General features: G+C 52.2%; 2 protein-coding genes across 7 annotated transcripts; one reads left to right on the top strand and one right to left on the bottom strand.

Annotated features, from left to right (window-relative positions):
- Positions 1 to 3,637: 3,637 nt before the first annotated feature.
- RPS9 (ribosomal protein S9) lies at positions 3,638 to 9,786 on the top strand. 2 transcript variants are annotated; one of them, XR_005985991.1, is made up of 6 exons: positions 3,638 to 3,719; positions 3,872 to 3,987; positions 4,101 to 4,223; positions 8,520 to 8,706; positions 8,788 to 8,964; positions 9,528 to 9,612. XR_005985991.1 is itself a non-coding variant. In XM_041743376.1 (5 exons), the coding sequence occupies exons 2-5, from the start codon at positions 3,891 to 3,893 to the stop codon at positions 9,703 to 9,705; spliced, it is 585 nt and encodes a 194-aa protein (XP_041599310.1). In that variant the 5' UTR covers positions 3,642 to 3,719; positions 3,872 to 3,890; the 3' UTR covers positions 9,706 to 9,786. The 2 variants fall into 2 exon arrangements, 1 of the variants encoding a protein (XP_041599310.1); XM_041743376.1 differs by lacking the exon at positions 8,788 to 8,964 and having other exon boundaries at positions 3,642 to 3,719; positions 9,528 to 9,786.
- Positions 9,772 to 16,448, bottom strand: LOC121484309 (leukocyte immunoglobulin-like receptor subfamily B member 3). Of its 5 annotated transcripts, none has more exons than XM_041743359.1 (12): positions 16,316 to 16,448; positions 16,036 to 16,124; positions 15,782 to 15,817; positions 15,334 to 15,618; positions 14,883 to 15,182; positions 14,375 to 14,656; positions 13,773 to 14,072; positions 12,242 to 12,370; positions 11,848 to 11,890; positions 11,734 to 11,771; positions 11,461 to 11,510; positions 9,772 to 10,980 (listed from the first exon to the last, which is right to left on the bottom strand). In XM_041743359.1, the coding sequence occupies exons 2-12, from the start codon at positions 16,082 to 16,084 to the stop codon at positions 10,801 to 10,803; spliced, it is 1,692 nt and encodes a 563-aa protein (XP_041599293.1). In that variant the 5' UTR covers positions 16,085 to 16,124; positions 16,316 to 16,448; the 3' UTR covers positions 9,772 to 10,800. The 5 variants fall into 5 exon arrangements, 3 of the variants coding, with proteins under 3 accessions (XP_041599293.1, XP_041599294.1, XP_041599296.1); XR_005985989.1 differs by having other exon boundaries at positions 10,864 to 10,980; positions 11,286 to 11,510; XM_041743360.1 differs by lacking the exon at positions 15,782 to 15,817 and having other exon boundaries at positions 15,334 to 15,526; positions 16,316 to 16,409.
- Positions 16,449 to 17,798: the final 1,350 nt, after the last annotated feature.

Raw genomic sequence — 17,798 nt, 5'->3', positions numbered from 1 at the left:
GCACTACACACAGATTTCCAGTGTAGATGGAACAGCCTCCTACTGGCAGAGGATGCCATGTAGGACTCTCATGGCTACAGAGAAGTCAATGCCTGGCCTCAGAGCTTCAGAGGACTGGAGAACTCCTGTTAGGGGCTCATGCAGCTGCTGGCTCAAAGTTGGAGCTAGTGCTCAGTGACCATTCTGAAGCTCCCAGGACCCTTGAGGGTGATGCGCAATCTCCTCTGCCTGGGCTCCATGAATGGAACAGCAAAGCCTGATGACAGCACATCTCTTTACAACACGACTACTGAATATTTTAAGCCCACTCTTGAGACCTACTGCTCAGAGAGGGGGAAAATACTTTCAAAATACTACTGCTCACGGACAATGCACCTGGTCACCCAAGAGCTCTGATGGGGATGTTCAACAAGATTAATGCTGGGTTCATGCCTGCTAACAACACCAATCCTACAGCCCACGGATCAAGGAGTAATTTCAACTTTCAAGTCTTAGCATTAACGGAATACATATTGTAAGGCTGTAGCTGCCTTAGACACTGACTCCTCTAATGGATCTGGGCAAAGTCAATTGAAAGCCTTCTGGAGAGATTCTGCATTCTCGATGCCATTAAGAACACTTGTGATTTGGGGCACCTGGTGGCTCAGTTGGTCAAGCATCCAACTCTTGATCTCAGCTCAAGCTCGTGTTGGGCTCCGTGTTGGGCTCCATGCTGGGTGTGGAGCCTATTTAAAAAAGAAGAAAGAGAAAGAAAGAGAAAGAAGAAAGGAAAGAAAGGAAAGGAAGGAAGGAAGGAAGGAAGGAAGGAAGGAAGAAAAAGAAAAAGAAAGAAAGAAAGAAAGAAAGAAAGAAAGAAAGAAAGAAAGAAAGAAAGAAAGAAAGAAAGAAAGAAAGAATACTTGAGATTCGTGGGAAGAGCTCCCAATAACCATATTAACCAGAGTTTGGAAGAAGCTGATTCCAGCCCTCATGGATGACTTTGAGGTGTTCAAGACTTCATGGGAGGAAGTGACTACAGATGTGGTGGGAACAGCAAGAGAACCTGGGTTAGAAGTGGAGCCTAAAGATGGGATCACATTGCTGCAAGCTCATCGTCAAACTGAAACAGATGAGGAGCTGCCTCTGAAGGATGAGTGAAGAACGTGGTTTTCTGAGATGGAATCGACTCCTGGTGAAGATGCTGTGAAGATTGTTGAAACGACAGCAGTGGATTTAGAATATCACATACACTTGGTAGAGCAGTGGCAGGGTATTAGAGCATTGACTCCAATTGGGAAAGCAGTTCTACTGAGGGTAAAACATTATCAAACTGCATCAGCCACCACAGGGAAGTTGTGACAGAAGAGTCAACTGATGTGGCAAACTTCACTGTTGTCTTTATTTTTTTTAATGTTTTATTTATTTATTCATGAGAGACACAGAGAGAGGCAGAGACACAGGCAGAGGGAGAAGCAGGCTCCATGCAGGGAGCCCAAGGTGGGACTGGATCCTGGGTCTCCAAGATTACGCCCTGGGCTGACGGCGGCGTTAAACCTCTGAGCCTCCCAGGCTGCCCCAACTGTTGTCTTATTTTAAGAAGTTGCCCCAGCTACCCCATCTTCAGCACCCACCACCCTGACCAGTCAGCAGCCAACAATGTGGAGAAAATGTTACAGGATTTTTGTTCCCTTAATGCTCGTGGCTCTTGATCATGCTGCCTCAAAGAATGAAGAGGTAGACCAGATGAACAGTGGTGGACAACAAAGTAGTTTACTGACCAATAACACAAAGTTCCCAGGGAGGAAGGGGAGCCGAGAGGGTTGCCATTTTGGCGTTCCAATTTAGGGGGTTTTATAAGCTCCTTGGAGGAACTATCTTAAGTATCCTGAGAACATGCCCCTGTGAATTGGCCGCTAAGGTGTGCCAATCAGTTTTGATCATGCATCCATCTACCTATTGGGTTATTGTTCGAATGTTGACGGTCTTGTGGGCTGACATCTGAGACGAACTGCCTGAACTTGTGATCATAACCCATGTTTCATGGTTGTTTTGTTTCAGGATGTCTTGCAAGTCACTTCTGCAGAGGCTGCTAGACAGGATGCTATTGCAGTCTTGTCTAAACTGTCAAATAGGATGCTACTGCAGTTCTATATTCACTGTCCCTGGTCCCTTTTTATTGTGGGGAATCCTGGTCCTGACACCTAAGTGTCTAATTAACTCCTAACAGCAGGATCCTCCAGAAGCTGAAAGATTACCACTGAAAGCTCAGTTGATGATTAGGACTTGTTAGCAATAAAATATTTCTTTTGTGTACATTGTGGTTGTTTAGACATACTGCTATTCCACACCTAATAGACCACCATATAATATGAACAGAACTTACAGATGCACTGGGAAACCAAACAATTCATTTTTCTTTTGCAACATCTGCTCTCTTGCAGGCCTAGAACTAAGACCCCAGTGTCCCCAGGGTGTGCCTGTCATCCCAGAGTCCCTGGAAGGGTAAGATGTCCAGAAAGGAGGTCAAGAAATGGTGTAAGTGCCTGCAGGTGATAAATGGGACCAAGGGGGAGGCCAACAGGTAGCAAGAACTTTTTTCTTTTTTCTTTTTTTGCTGTTAGAAATTTTTTTTAAAACTTACAATTTGTATTGGCTTTCAATTTGCTAACATAACACCCAGTGCTCATCCCGTCCCCCTCAGCGCCGGTCACCCAGTCACCCCATCCCCCTGCCGGCCTCCCCTTCCACTACCCCTTGTTCGTTTCCCAGAGTCAGGAGTCTCTCCTGTTCTGTCACCCTCTAATTTTTCCCACTCATTTTCTCTCCTTTCCCTTACAATCCATTTCACTACTTTTTATATTCCCCGTATGAGTGAAACCATATAATGTTTGTCCTTCTCTGAATGACTTATTTCACTCAGCATAATACCGTCTAGTTCCATCCACCTCGAAGCAAATGGGTATTCGTCGTTTCTAATGGCTGAGGAATATTCCATTGTATACATAGACCACAGCTTCAACCATAGCAATAAGTTTCAAAACATTTCTCCTGTCCTGGAAACCCAAAGGCAACCGCAGGCTACCCTCGGCGGTTCCGGTGAATGAGGCCTGCGCTGCAGGAGGGCGACGCCCCGGGACGGGGAGCCAGACGGGGGAAGGCACCAGGCGCGCGCGGGCCTTCAGGTGAGGCCCAACTCCTGGGATGAGGACGCCAGGGAGGTCGAACTGCAGTCCTGCCGGGACGCGAGGACGCGGGGGGCGCGTTCGGGCAGGGCTCCCGTGTGCCCCCGAGGCCGGGCCTGTGCACCTGCTGCCCGACCTGCACCTGGTGTGTAGGTGCGCCCTGCTGGCTCCGGCCGTGCTTCAGCAGGACGCTCCTCCTCCGACATGAGAGCCGGCCACATCGGGGCTCAGGAACTTCCGGGGCCCCTCCTGGAAGGTCGCCAGGCCCCAGTTCCACCGAGCGGGAGCGACTGCGGCCCCGGGAGCACCGACACCAGCTCCCAACTCAGAGGCTCGCCAGCCGGGCGGGCCAACTGCCCCCTTCCCGGCGTGCCTGCCTGCGCGCGCTCGTCGCTCTGGCCCAACCTCTCGTCTCGAATGCTTTTTCCCGTCCGCCTACGCCTCTTCTGATTGGTGCAGATGTGCGGCGTGCGCGCTGACGTCACCAGGCCGCGGCGTTTCTATAAAAGCGTGCTCGGGGGGCCGCGTGCTTCTCTTTCTCCGGTCTGGGAGCCTACGGTAAGGAGTGGTGTGTTGTGCCCGCGGGTTAGGGGGTGGGTTGCGAGGTCGGAGACGGTCAGATGAGACTGCAGCGCGGGAGTGTGGGTTCGCTAGGGGGCCGCGTAGGCGCCGTCCACGCCCACACGGGCCCTTCTTGCCCTCCTGCGCAGGCGGACGCGCGGAGCCAACATGCCAGTGGCCCGGAGCTGGGTGTGTCGTAAGACTTATGTGACCCCTCGGAGGCCCTTCGAGAAGTCGCGCCTCGACCAGGAACTGAAACTGATCGGTGAGTAGCCTGGACCCGGCTTCCGCTTCCGGGTGAGGGGTGGGCGAGGCCGCCGCGTGCTGGCTCTGCGCCACCAGCCCGGCCCCCCGCCAGCCAGCGCCCTGTCTCCGCAGGCGAGTACGGGCTCCGGAACAAACGTGAGGTCTGGAGGGTCAAGTTTACCCTGGCCAAGATCCGCAAGGCCGCTCGGGAGCTGCTGACGCTGGACGAGAAGGACCCGCGGCGCCTGTTCGAAGGTGTGTATGAGCGTGCACGGGCCTGTCTCCCATGAGGTGGGGATAGCAGGTCTGCATTCAGGTGTACCCCTCTCCCTTGGGTGCGTGACACCGGGCTCCCCAGCACTGCCCGCTCCGATGAGGTGGTCCGGGGCTGTGGGTGGGTGTTCCGGGAGAAACTCGTACTTTCCAAAGTCTTCCACTCTAGCTATTCAGGTTAAGGTCCCTGAATTTCTTTTCTGAGACAGGTGTTAGCGAAGGGCTTCCCGGAGCAAGGACTGATCGCATTGAAACTTTAACATACCTTTTCTATTGTGAGGTGGCAGTGACGTTAAAGTAGCTGGAATTTCCCAAGGTTTCCCTAAGTCCTTTATTTTTCTTAAGACTATTCATGAGAGAGAGGGACAGTGGAAGAAGCAGGTTCCTTGCAGGGAGCCTGATGCAGGATTCCATCCCAGGATCATGACCTAAGCCAAAGGCAGACGCTCAGCCAGAGCCACCCAGGCATCCCTAACTGCATTCTTTTAAAGTGCTTCTTCTGAGTCGTTGGATCTGCACGGAAGCCTTACAGTGGTAGAGGGGCAGTCAAGGGTCTTTCACTGTAGTGGGACTGGGGGGCGAACTGCGGTGGGGATGGGCTGTGATTTTAGAGGAAGCTTAGGGAACTTGGCCTACGGTTGAAATGCTACCTGTGAAAGGTAAAGGTCTTTGATAATGTACTGGTTTGGAAGGAGGTGGCTTGTGTTTTATAAGTGCTTACGTGGGAGTAAATTACCACACAGGTTGCTTGTTTTGCGCCAACCCCTAAAATTGGCTGCCTCACGGCTATCCTGATGTTGCTTTGGGCCTGAGCTTAGGGAATCTTGGTTTATGGTGAAAGGCAGGAGGGGCTGGTTTTTTTCCTGAATTTTCAAAGTTACTAGTTTGATTTCTTTCTCAGTGTATACTTAAAAAGGAAACTTAACTTGAGTTGTCACTGTTAAGTGTGGGTGGTCTTTAATTTTCTATATTGAGGAGGACTTGAAGGCGGTTTAACATTGCAGATTCATTACACAATTCTGAAAATTCAGGAAACCTCCCCTGTGGTTGCTTGCAGGGGACTTTATCCCACAGCTAGTTGAAGGTGGAGGAACTTTGTGAAGATAGAGCTACTAGGTCAGGTCCTTGGTTGCATAAGCATTCACTTGGCCGACTGGGTGGGGTTGAGCAGCAGGTAACCCAGGAGTACTTGTGGTTCCCTGTGGCAGAAGGGGAAGTGAGTTACAGGAGATAGGCAGCACCACAGGTTATAGGCTTTCAAGTAAATAAGGCATTTAACTCCAAGGGACAAGAAGGAGGAACCTGGAAGCTCTGCCAGTCTATTGGAGAGGTGTCTCATTCATAGAGCCTGGGGTCCAATCCATCCCACTGAGGCCTATGACTTTGGGCAGAAAACTTCTCTGCTTGCCTGTTCAAGAGACCAACAGCCAACGTGTGGCGGAGGGTTCATCCTATTCTCACGGCAGCCGTAAAGAACCTGGTATTGCATCCGTTTTTCAGATCAGAAACTGAGGTGCTTGAGTTGCTTTGTGTCATGACAGGGAAAGACTTATGCATCTGAGAATTGTCCTCATTGCTTTTACGTTTGTAAAATGTCCTGATTCTTGTTTTGGCCAAACAGAGCCCACGTGATTTTTCAGTGGTTGGACATACTCCTGTTGAAGATGCAAAGTTTATTCAGTGTGCATTGAAAATTATTTTAGTTCTTATATGTAGATAAGGCTGTTCTGGTGTTGATGGAATGCTGGCTTTCCTCAGTGTGTAGGTGGTTTAATAGTAAACAAGAAATAACGTTTGTTTCTGATGATGGTGGTCTTATTTTCCCTAGAAGTCTCTAAAGAGATTAGTTTGAATTCTCATCAAGTTTGTGTTTTCTAGCATAAGAACAAAAAGGCGTTAAGTGTCTTACTGGTAGGTAATCCCAATTGCCTATGAATATCTTTTTTGTATTAGTATTTGAATGTAACTGGGTTTTTTTAAACTACGGTTTGATGTATAGCAGTGATTTGATATTTCTATATGCCTGAAATGATTACAATAAATCTAGTTAATTTCTGTCACAAAGTTTTAAAAAATGTTATTTTAGCAACTTAGCAATATTCAGTATCCTAACTGGAAGTTTATTATTTGAACACCTTGACCCATCCCCCCTGTGCCTCTGGCAACCACCATAATCTATTCTCTATGAACTTGATGTGTATTTTGGTGGTGATGATGGTTTTGTTGTCTGTGTATAAGCAAGATCATGGGAATTGATTTAGTCCACTTGGCACAGTGTCCTCAAGGTCCATCCACGTTCTAGGTGGTGAGATTTTGTTCTTATTGTGGCTGAGGAATACCCCCACACCGCCACCCCAGTGTGTGCATCTTACCACCTCTGTTACTTGTTCAACCATCCGTGGGCTCTCACATTGTTTGTGTCGTGGCCCTTGGAAATAATCTGCAAGGGAGCTTCTCTTCCAGTTAGCGATTTCATATCCTTTGGATAAATACCCAGAAGTATGAGATCCGTGGGTGGCTCAGCGGTTTAGTGCCTGTCTTTGGGCCCAGGGCGTGATCCTGGAGACTGGGGATCCAGTCCCACATCGGGCTCCCTGCATGGAGCCTGCTTCTCCCTCTGCCTGTGTCTCTGCCTCTCTTTCCACTCTCTCTCTCATAAATAAAATATTTCTTAAACATTTTTTAAATGCCCAGAAGTGGGATTGTTGTGTGTCATCATTCTGTTTTTGTCTTTTGAGGAACCTCCGTACTGTTTTCCATAGTGATTGTGCCACTGCATTCCCACCAACCCTGCACAGGGATTCCCTTTAATCCACATCCTCAACCAGCACTGATGTCTCTTGCATTTAATCCTAGCCGTTCTGACAGGTGTGAGGCAACCTCGTTGTGGTTTTGATTGGAATTTCCCTGATGGTCAGTGATGATAAGCACCTGTTGGCCATTGGCCTTCTGGGTCTTTGGGAAAATGTCTATTTGGATGCTCTGCCCTCCCCCCCCTATCGAGTTGTAGGAATAGCTTGTATTTTTGGTGTCAACCCCTTGTCAGATACATGATTTACAAACATTTTCTCTTTTTCAAGATTGCTTTGGTCTCTTTTATGATTCCATACAAATTTCAAGATTTTTCTGCTTCTGTGGGAAAATACCATTGGAATGCTGGTAGAGATTGCATTGAAGTTATTTATTATTTTGGGTAGTAGTGTGTGTATTTTAACAATATTTTCCCAGACCATGACTATGGAATATTTTCGTTTTCGGTATACAGGTTTTTCATTTAGTTAAATCTATTTTTAAATCTTTGATGTTTTTGTAAATGGGAGATATCATCTTAAGTTCAACGCTTATTACTGCAAAAAAAAAAAAAAATGAAGCCATGTTACAATTTGGGGTATTGGGAAAGATACTGTTTCTCCATTTTGATCCTATCTCTTTTCCATTAAGTGTGCTAAGATTTTCAGTGTCTTCATAAAGTCCTGCAGCTTTCCTTGGGGGCAAGAGGTCACGATGCACAGAATATTGGAGATGACCAATAATATGGAGCTTGCTTGAATAGAAATAATGGTTACTTCATAACATCCTCTTTAAGGGAAAGCACGGGGGAAAGGGTTGGGCCTTTAACCCATGACAAGGTGTTGATTTGCTAGGAGTCTGGTAATCCCAGTGAGTATGAACTCTGGGGCCAGGGTTTGCCCCCAGGGTCCTAAGGGCAGTCCCCCGTGGAGCCGTCTGGAGCCATGGACACATAGCAGGGCCTCCTGTGCCTGGGGCTGCTGGGTCACTTCTTGCCATGCATTGTTAAAATCACACGATAATTTTTTAGTGGAAAACCACAGATAAAATAGTAAATCAAGTAACAGATACTCAAACACGTGGCCAGTTGGGGATTTTTCTCAGGCCTACAAACTAGGTACTGACAGTCTAGTATTATCGCTAAGGAGGGTGGTGTTTAGTTTTACAGGGGTTACTAAGTCCTTTTGCAGGGATTGTGTCATTTCTCTCCTGACAATTCCAGGGAAGGTTCTACTCCTTTTTCAGATGAGAGCAGAGGTGTGTGTGGTCACCTGCTCTCCTGGTAAGATGGGTATGGTCATTATGATTTGCCTTTGGATTGTGTGAGGACTGCAGAGGTTACACAGTGGCTCTATGTTAAAATCTTTTATCAGAATTGGTTCTTAACTTCCTGCTCGAATCACAGCTCCATGATAATGGAGCTCTTCAAGAGGTGGGTTTGAATCCAAGATGTCTAAAGTGATCAGTGCTTCCTTCCCCTCCTATCAGGTAATGCCCTACTGCGGCGACTTGTACGCATCGGGGTGCTGGATGAGGGCAAAATGAAGTTGGATTACATTCTGGGCCTGAAGATCGAGGATTTCTTAGAGAGACGCCTGCAGACCCAGGTCTTTAAGCTGGGCTTGGCCAAGTCCATCCACCATGCCCGTGTGCTGATCCGCCAGCGCCATATCAGGTAACACATCTAGGGGTCTATCTTCTCCATCCCCCTTGGTGGTTGCCCTCACTAAGCTTGCTGTCCTTATCCCCTATGCAGCCCTCGGAGGTGACAAAGGTGTGAACACACCTTGAGGGTACAGATTGACACCTGCAAAGTGCTCATGGGTTGCTGGGGAGAGCCTCATCCCCTGCCCCGTAGCCCAGCGCAAGGGTCACTGCGGCCTAAGCCGTACACCTTGCGAAGGCTTCTACAGGCATGCATGCAGCCAGACAGGTAACCGTTCTCGGTGTGCCTGGTGAAGAGAGAAGTCATTGGGCCTGGTTTGGGTGGGTGTGTGGGTTCAGTTGGACCCACTTGTGGAATCATTCAGGAGCCTGGTGGTCATCGTGTCCTGGCACACTGTCTGTGTTGGTGAGTTGACCATAGTCCATGGTCTGATGGTCAAGTGCTGGGGCCTGTGGGAGTCTGGCTGGCTCAAGAAGACAGGGCAGATGGGTCTTTTATCCGGGTGCTCAGTTTGACCTTTGTCAGATTTTGTAGACTGGAGTCTCAGGTGAAGGACAGTAAGGCTGCTCCTTAGATAGTAAAGCCCAGTGTCTGGCACACTTCACTTTGAAAATCAGACCCTGGAATTACTGACTGCCACTGGCTCCCCTCCGTCCTTTGTGGTCTTGTTTGAGTTCCTCCTGAATGCATCCACAACGCAAACAGGAAGTTCCACGCGTGTGAGTTGAGTGACATTCTAAAGCTCTACAGAACACACAGGTGCTAGAGGGGAAGAACACCAGAGGGGAGACGCTGACCTCTCAATCCCTCACCTGCCATCCCCCCTCCAGGGTCCGAAAGCAGGTAGTGAACATCCCGTCCTTCATTGTCCGCCTGGACTCCCAGAAGCACATCGACTTCTCCCTCCGTTCTCCGTATGGGGGTGGCCGCCCAGGCCGCGTGAAGAGGAAGAATGCCAAGAAGGGCCAGGGTGGGGCTGGAGCCGGTGATGACGAAGAGGAGGACTAAACCCACCCTTCCATCCCTTTCAGGGCCCGTGGATTATCTAGTTTTCTAGACCAATAATAAAACAAGTGTTTTGGAATCGTTTATTGGTGTGTCTCCCTGTTCTGAACATACAGCTCCCTGTGGTGGGAAAAGATGACAGCTGGGTCCTCCAACCAGGACCCTCCCTGGAGGGTCCCGGGGAGCCTACTAGCAGGTGGTCCTTGTTCTTGGGGCATGGGTATGATCTGGTACCCTCCTGAGCAACACAAACACACCACTTCCTTATTTCAGTGGGGATGCCAGCTGTGCTAGGGGAAGTTTTCAAGCCACCTATTTGCATGGTGGTGAGCAGGGAGCCCTTTCCAACAGGGGAAGTATGGGTGGAGGTTGGTTGTCATGGTCAGCCCAGCCCTTCTAGCCTTTGGCAAAAAGAAGTCAGGTTCAGGTTGGCAACTGAGCGCTGAACCATGGGTTACAAGTGAGAATGAAACAGTTTAATTGGGTTTTGCTGGAGAGCATTGGACAGGAAGGACAGGCCAGTTTCAAAGCTTATTTCGGTGTGGTCGGGAAAATGGCTGAGGCACCCTGCTCCCTCCCCCCTGCATCTGGAGTTTGTGAACCGGTGAGTCAGGAAGGAGACTGGCTTCCATTTTCTCTGTCTTGCTGAGAAGCTGGATCAGGCAGAGAAGGAAGGGGCTTGGTCTCCGGAAACACAAAGCCCTTGGCATTGAGCAACGCCTCAAGGACTGTGGCACTGCTGGGCTCTGAGGTCAGTGATGGCCTGGGACGCTGCCAGGCTGCCATGGAGCCTGCAGGAGGTCCCCCAGTCCTTGCAACTTAGTGCTGGGTTCCCCAACACCACAAGGTTGCCATGTGGTAATAAATGGTGTTAGCATTTCCTTGGCATCTTACAGAAACTCTAAGATGAGCTGTGTACTGATGGGAATTCTGGAAGCAATCAACTCAATAAGACCCCAGGAAGTTCCTGGTGTTCCTTGTCCTGCCTCCAGGCTGGCTGGGGTCAAGTGGTACCTGCTGTGAGCAGCTCCTGTGCCTTCCGGGGTCCCTGTAGGGAGTCTTAGGACCTCTGGAGTGTGGGGTCTGAGTCCTTCTGGGCTAGTGGAAGGCCAGAGCAGCATACACACTGGGCTCCTCTGGGAGCTCCTCTGATTGGGAGGGAGAGGATGCGCTTGTTTCCTGTCCTTGGGAGGGAGAGGATGTGCTTGTTTCCTTTCCGAGGGTCAGGTGGTTCAGTTGGATATAGATCACATCTTGCTGGTCCTCAGATATGGCCACCTGGAGCAGGGGGAGAGGAAAGGCACGTGGCTGAGAAGAGGATGTGCTCTCTGGGGGTCTGAGGGCCCTGAGCCCACTCCTGCCCTCTTGCAGTCAGGGTATCTGGGGAGGCGGGGTACAAAGTTGAAATGCCTGTGGTGCAGACATGGGTGGTTGGCCGTGGGAATCTGGAGGAAGGGATTGCAGTAGGCCATCAGTTGGAGGGATGGACAGACCCCGGCACCCCGGCAAGGGGTTCAGCCCAGTGTGAACTGTGAACCAGCCCATAGGTTGTGGGGGCAGGGCACAGGCTGTTCAGTCCTCACCTCCAGTTCTGCCCACTCGACCCAAATGTCCCAACAGCTGGAGATCAGAGGAGGCCAGGGGGAGTGAGGTCGCAGCACCACAGACCGCGGTGCTTCCAGAAGGGAAGGCCCACTGTGGGGTGGAGCATGTACAGGGAGGCGGGGGGTGCCCTGGTCAGGAGCACAGGGAGTTCACCTGGCTGTCCTGCTGGCTGTCCTCAGGCTGCGTGTCTTTTATGACGGCATCTGGTGAGAACAGAACAAGGTGGCCCCTCTTACTAGGATGCCCTGAGATCTCACATGGCAGGAGCCCAGAGAGGGTCAGTGATGTTACAAAGCCACACAGAATCAGATGCTGAACCGCACCAGATCAGATCCATTTCCCGCCAATCCCTGCCTCCATTGGCCATCCCCCACATCTCTGGGCCCCCCTACCCCCAGCCCCCGGCAGCTCCACACTTCCCCTTACACAAGTTCTCCTCCTGGGTGGTGGCAGCAGGACTGGAGCTGGGGAGGAGAGGGGGTGTTAGGGGCGGTGAGTGGGCCACTAGCCAGCGGGAGCGGGATCTGGGACAGGTCTTACCTCCCGGGAAGGCCTCTGTCCTCAGGCACTGCTGCTGCCACTGCTGCAGGAAGTGGGAAATCAGCCTCAGGCCCCCCATCTGGGAACCCCCCCTGGGGCCACCTTAAGCTGAGGCTCTACATATTCCCTGCCCATCACCAAGTAGAATTCAAGAGGAAAGGGTTCTAAAAAACAAAGCTTGTATGTGTGTTCAAACATTTCATAAGCTTGAAAAGGCAAAAGAAATATTCACAAGTATACTCACATGGACCCCTCTTTCTGGGTTTCTCATTGGGAGATCCTGGAGTCCTACGCTGGCCTTCCCACCTCTCTGGGTTCCTCTGATCACTGCCCTGAGCCCACCCTCGGTCAGCCCATGGGGCACCACTAACCCTGGGGCCCTTCAGCTCCTTACCCGGCTTCCTGCCTTTGCCTCGATGCCACTGTCGGACCAGGAAGAGGACGAGGAGGCAGAGCAGCAGGACGAAGGCCACTAAGGCCCCAACAAGGATGTACAGGTACTGGTCTGAGGCTTGAGCAGGAGCTACAGCATGAATGAGTCAGTGATGCCATGTAACTGAGCGTCTAGTGTGCCAGGCACCTGCTGGGCTCTCTACACTCCCCTCTGACTTTGACAACCATCATGCAATGCAGCAGAGGACTGCTGTCCTCCCATCTGCTCCACGGACAGAAACAGGCACAGAGAGGTCAATCACGTGTTTCAGGTTGCCCAGCGTGGAGGTGGCAGGGCTGGGACTGGAACCAGGGGTGAGGGTTCCCTTGTGGGATTTTGGGGTTCTTCATGCTGTCCCCTTACCCTCTGGGCAGAACACTGAAATGGAGACCTGCCCACCAAACCCAAGCCCAGGCCTGTCTCCTGCACTGCACAGCCTGACACCCCCAGAGGAACCTGTGGGGACCTGGAGTGTGTGCACCTGTGGGGGGCTGACGGCTTTCACCAAAATCTCACAGGAGCCCTGAGGGAGGTGGTGGGAGCCCTGTTGTGCAGATCGTGAGCCTAGGCCTGGGCTTGGGAGAGGGATGTGACTTGTCCAGGATCCCGCAGCTGGGAAGTAGCAGAGCTGAGGGCTGAACCTGGGGGTGTGACTTCCAAGCCTTGTTCTTGCCCAGACTCCACAGCCACTCTCAGGCTGAGCCCCCCTTGCCATCTGTGAAGGAGAAGTCAGACTCCCCCTGTGTGTGTGCCCGCTCACCCACCCCGCCCCTGGTCCCACACAGTGATGAAACCACCTTCTTGCACTTTGCAGTCACGTTTGCTATCAGAGGGATTGTCCCAGTGACAAGCAACTTCTCTGGGGTGTAATCTCAGGAAGTGACTGAGGCAAGCCGAGGCCTAGCTCCTCCCACCCACCACCTCCTGACAGCGACCCTGCTTACCCCGTGTGGGAAGAGGGGTGCATCCTCAGAGCCTCCTGGGGACCCGGACAGGGTGGGAGGAGCAGGGCTCCTCCCCAGCTGGGCCCCACCCTCTCTCTGCCCTCACTCTACCTGCGATCCGGCCCAGGCTAAGAGACCCCAGAGCCCTGTGGTCACCGCAGACACAAGCCATGCCAGAGAGGGTGACCTTGGTCCCTCCAGGGGTCCAGCCTCTGCTGGTCACACACTCTGGTGTTGGTGTCTCTGGAGGAGCGGCTCCTAGGACTGGAGACTGGAGGAGAATGAGCAGGAAGGGCCTCTGGCCTTCCCTTCTGTCAGCCCTGAGTCCTCTCCAGTCTACGTCACTCCCCTGTCACTACAGGGCCTAAGGGGAAGGGGAGAAGTCAGGGATGGTGTTGTCCTGACTATCCCTCTGAGAGTTGAGGTCCCCTCTGGATGATCTCCTAATTCTGTGACCCCTCACTCCCATCCCAGCCTAGCACTGCCCTGTGGGCAGGTCCATGAGCTGACCATGAGGACACAGAGGGAGAGGGTCAGGGGCCCCTCACCTGAGACCAGGAGCTCCAGGGAGTCACTGGGACTTGACAACAGATAGGGGGAGGAGTTGTGTGAGCTGTAGCACCTGTAGGTCCCCTGGTGGTCTGAGGTCACAGGATTCAGGGTGAAGTTGACCTCATATGGTATAGCTGTGTCCTGCAGATGAAGGTGCTGGGGAGGAGCAAGGGACCCCTCCTTGGACAGGTGGAAGGTATTGAACCAGATCTCAGAGCGACACTGCAGGGTCACATTCTCTCCCCAGGATACTGAAGGCCCAGGCTGGGCTGAGAGGGATGGTTTTGGGTACATTCCTGGGGAAAAGGAAGGTCGTGATGTGTAGAGGCCTGCCTCTCCACGTACGCCCTTGACCCAGCTGGGGGACCACCTTCGTCTCTCCAGAGACTCTGTGTGGGACCCCTCTCAGCTCCTCTTGTCTCTCTGAGTGGATGTCCTTCATTCCATGACTCTCACCAGCCATTTTTCAGCCCCTGTCCCTAGAACATGGCCCCATCTGAGCCTATGCTCCTGACCCTCTCCCCGGACCCCATCACCCAGGGGTGACAGTGGCCCCTGAGCCTTCAGCAGACAGGACATGGGGCAGGGGACTCCTCACCTGTGATCAGGATGTCCAGAGGGGCACTGGGTGCTGACCACGTGGAGGAGAGGTTGTGTCCACTGTAGCACCTGTACCGGCCCCCGTGGGTGCGGCTCACAGGGTCCAGGGGGAAGTCGGGGCTGGGTTGACCATCCAGATGTTGGGCCGGTCTGAGCTCCTCATCCTTGGTCAGAGCGAATCTATCAAAGCCAGCTTCTGAGCGACACTGCAGGGTCAGCTTGTCTCCAGACTGTACCAATGAGCCTGGCTGAGCTGAGAGGGAGGGCTCCCGGTAGGCACCTGCATGGAAGGGCACAGTGGCACTGAGGGGACCCAGACCCCGCATTGGGCCCAAGGCCTACATGAAGCTACCGTGGGTCCCTCCCAAAGCCTCCAACCTGTAGTTCTGGCCCTAGGAGGCCAGTGTCACCCACCCTGCATCACTCCCAGGGCTCCATTGGGCATATGGCTTAGGTCAGTCATATGGGCCCAGGAGAAAGATGGGGTGCAGCAGGGGCTGCCTCACCTGTGACCTGAAGGTGCAGGGGGTCACTGGGGTGTGACCATGAATACGGGTACGACTGTTCAGAAATGTAGCATCTGTAGGTCCCCCCATGGGAGGTGTTCACTGGGCCCACAGGGAAGAGTGCCCGGTATCTCTCACGACGGATCATCAATTCCAGGTGCTGGGGCACATCAGCTCCCTGCTCCTTCAGCAGATGGAATGAGTACCATGCGTAACGTGAACTACAGGAGAGGGACATGTTCACTCCTGAGGCCACCACAGGGCCTGGGTTAGCTGAGAGGGTGGGTGCCCCAAATGCTCCTGAGAGAGAAGGAGGGAGCTATGTTACAGCGGGCAGTCAACCCATGTACTCCATGTACTCTGTGCTGAGCAAGGGGTCCCCTGAGACCACATTCCATTCTCTTCAGCCTGGAGGAGGGGCCCCAGAGGTCGGGTCAGCACCTGCCCTTACCTGTCACCACCAGGGTCAGGAAGTCACTCCGCTGTGACCAGCTCTTCCTGCTCTGATATGCACACTGGTATCGCCCTGCCTCATGTGTGCTCATGAGTTCAATGGAGTAACTGGCTTTGGTTTTGGAATCCTGGGAGATCTCCATGGGCAAATATCCAGAGACCCTCTCTTTATACAGATAGTAGGCATCAGCCTGCAGAGACGTTTGACACCAGAGGGTCACAGGGCTCCCCTTGGTGGCCATGAGGCCTGGGTCAGCCCAGATAGAGGGCTTGGGGAGGGTCCCTGGAAAGGAATCAGATGCATAGTTGCAAAGGTGCCATTCACGCCTTATTTTCCCCCCTGCCACCCCAAGGCCCCTCCCACACTGGTCATCATCATCCCTGACCCTCTGCCCCCAGCTGTCCTGGGGTTATGGGCAGAAGTAGGATGTCTGGGGAGGACTCACCTGCCTGCGCCTGGTCCCATGGTCCCCAACACAGCCCTGGAAGAGAGTGCCTGTGAATGGGTCCCTCCACCCACACGTAGTTGCTCCAGGCCTGGGTGGGCCCCTGGGCACTGGGGTCACATTTGGGGCACATTACACTTCTCCCCCAGAAGTTCTGCCCCCTCCGATTCTCCCCAACCTGGGGTCTCCCAGGGACCAGGACTTGGGAGTAGGGAGAGGACAACCCCATCCCTTCTGTTTTCCAAAGATCTTACCGAGGTAGAGAAGGACAGTGAGGTTCAGGGTGCTGGTGCTGCTTCCCATGGTCCCCAGAGGTGCAGACAGCTTATAAAGTCCTCAGAGCCTACAAGATGGATAGATACTCAGGGGGTGACAGGGCCCAGGCCCTGTGTTCCCCGTTGTGGGTCTCTCATGAGCAGCCTCACAGCCCTGCCTAGGGCCTTGCTTTGCTCTCCCTGAAGGGTGGCCCCACAGCAGAAATCCCTGGGACCTTGCAGACCAGATGTGAGTCTCCCCAGACCCCATTCCCTCTACCTTTTCCTCACGGATCCCATGTCCAGAGAGTGGCCATTGTACCCGGTCTCCAGGCTGGGGAGGTTGGGCAGGGCCTGGGAGCCAGTCCAATGTCAGTTCCAGTTCTGCCCCTGCCTGTCACAGAGGTTGTGTGACCCAGGCTGAGACACTTCCCTTTCCTGAGTTTCTGTAAATGCAAATTTTTTCCTTCCTTCTACGAGGCTGGCAATCAAGCATGTTTAGTGAGAGGTCATCACATCCAGTCATGGTCCCCAGCACTGGAGATTCATTGTTGAGGTGACACACTCCTTCCCTGGACTCATGTGCTATGATTAGTGACCAACAGACAATACAAATATTTAGGGGATAAAACAATTCTACTATGGTCTAATAAGACTCTTCCAAGTTGGAAGAAAAAAGAAACAGGGAACCATGAGATTTGGTAACATGTAGATGTCATACAACCTGGATCCTTGTCATGAGAGGTCCTTCTGGGGGATGGAATGATGGAAGGCACAAGCCAGGGGTATGCAGAGACGAGAGTGGGGGACATCCTCAACCAGAAAGATCTTGAGCTGTTCTCAGAACCGAGAGTGATCAGGAGGCCAGGACCTTGTCATGCAGGACTTTGAGCCCCAAGTAAGCATTTGGGATTTCTACTTTAAGGCAATGGGAAGAACCAGCAGAGAGTCAAACAAATTTCTGTCTGGAAAAGACTAACACTGTAGGAAATACTGACAATTAGTAGTAAAACCCCAGCATTCATGTGGTCTCTGGGTTGTGCTGATCAGTATTTAAGCCTTACATGAACCTATCATACAAAACACATGTACAGTTGAGCAGAACGAGCCAGGATGGCTTCTCCATCTGGCAGGTTGGGGAGGAGTTGGCCAGGTTCAGATTGGCTGAGGGGACAGCCCGAGAAAAGGCGTGGAATTGTTGAGGAGCTCAGGGTGTGTTGCTTGGGAAGGTATTTGGGTGGGAGGGGAGTTGTGTTTGCTGGGGCTAGTGGGTTTAGCTCTGGCCTGATGGTCACAGCCTTATAGATGAGATAGTGCAACTTATATCTTTCTGAAGGAGAATGTGGGGAGGGTTTTGAGCATCCCACAGGATGAGCCCAGCCTGGTGATTAGTAGGGTCTTCTAATCTAGAGGTGGTGAGAGGAATGCAATGGGGAGAGGGGGGCCTGCTTGGAGGAGCAGTGGCGTGGCTGACCTGCTGACGCACACAGACTTCTTGAGTCTTGCGATGGGTTGGACATTTTTAAGAAGGTCTCAAGAGGGATGGTGGTGTGTATCCAGAGACTGTCTGTTGCCTGGAGGAGCCAGTGGGGCCATCCCAGGAGGATGACCCAGGAAGAGGCAGGGACTGGGAGATGATTTGAAGACAGATCATCATTTCTCAGAAGGAAGCATGACCCTTCCTCCTACCCTGACATTGTGGATTTTCTTTGTACCCCACACTTCCCTTCACTGACTTCCTTATTTCTGTAAGTCAGCACCAT

The sequence above is a fragment of the Vulpes lagopus genome, chromosome 2 (assembly GCF_018345385.1).
Source record: "Vulpes lagopus strain Blue_001 chromosome 2, ASM1834538v1, whole genome shotgun sequence".
Classification (NCBI taxonomy): Eukaryota; Metazoa; Chordata; class Mammalia; order Carnivora; family Canidae; genus Vulpes; species Vulpes lagopus.
The sequence above is the reverse complement of the archived record's forward strand: the minus strand, read 5'-3'. Positions and strand labels throughout refer to the sequence as shown.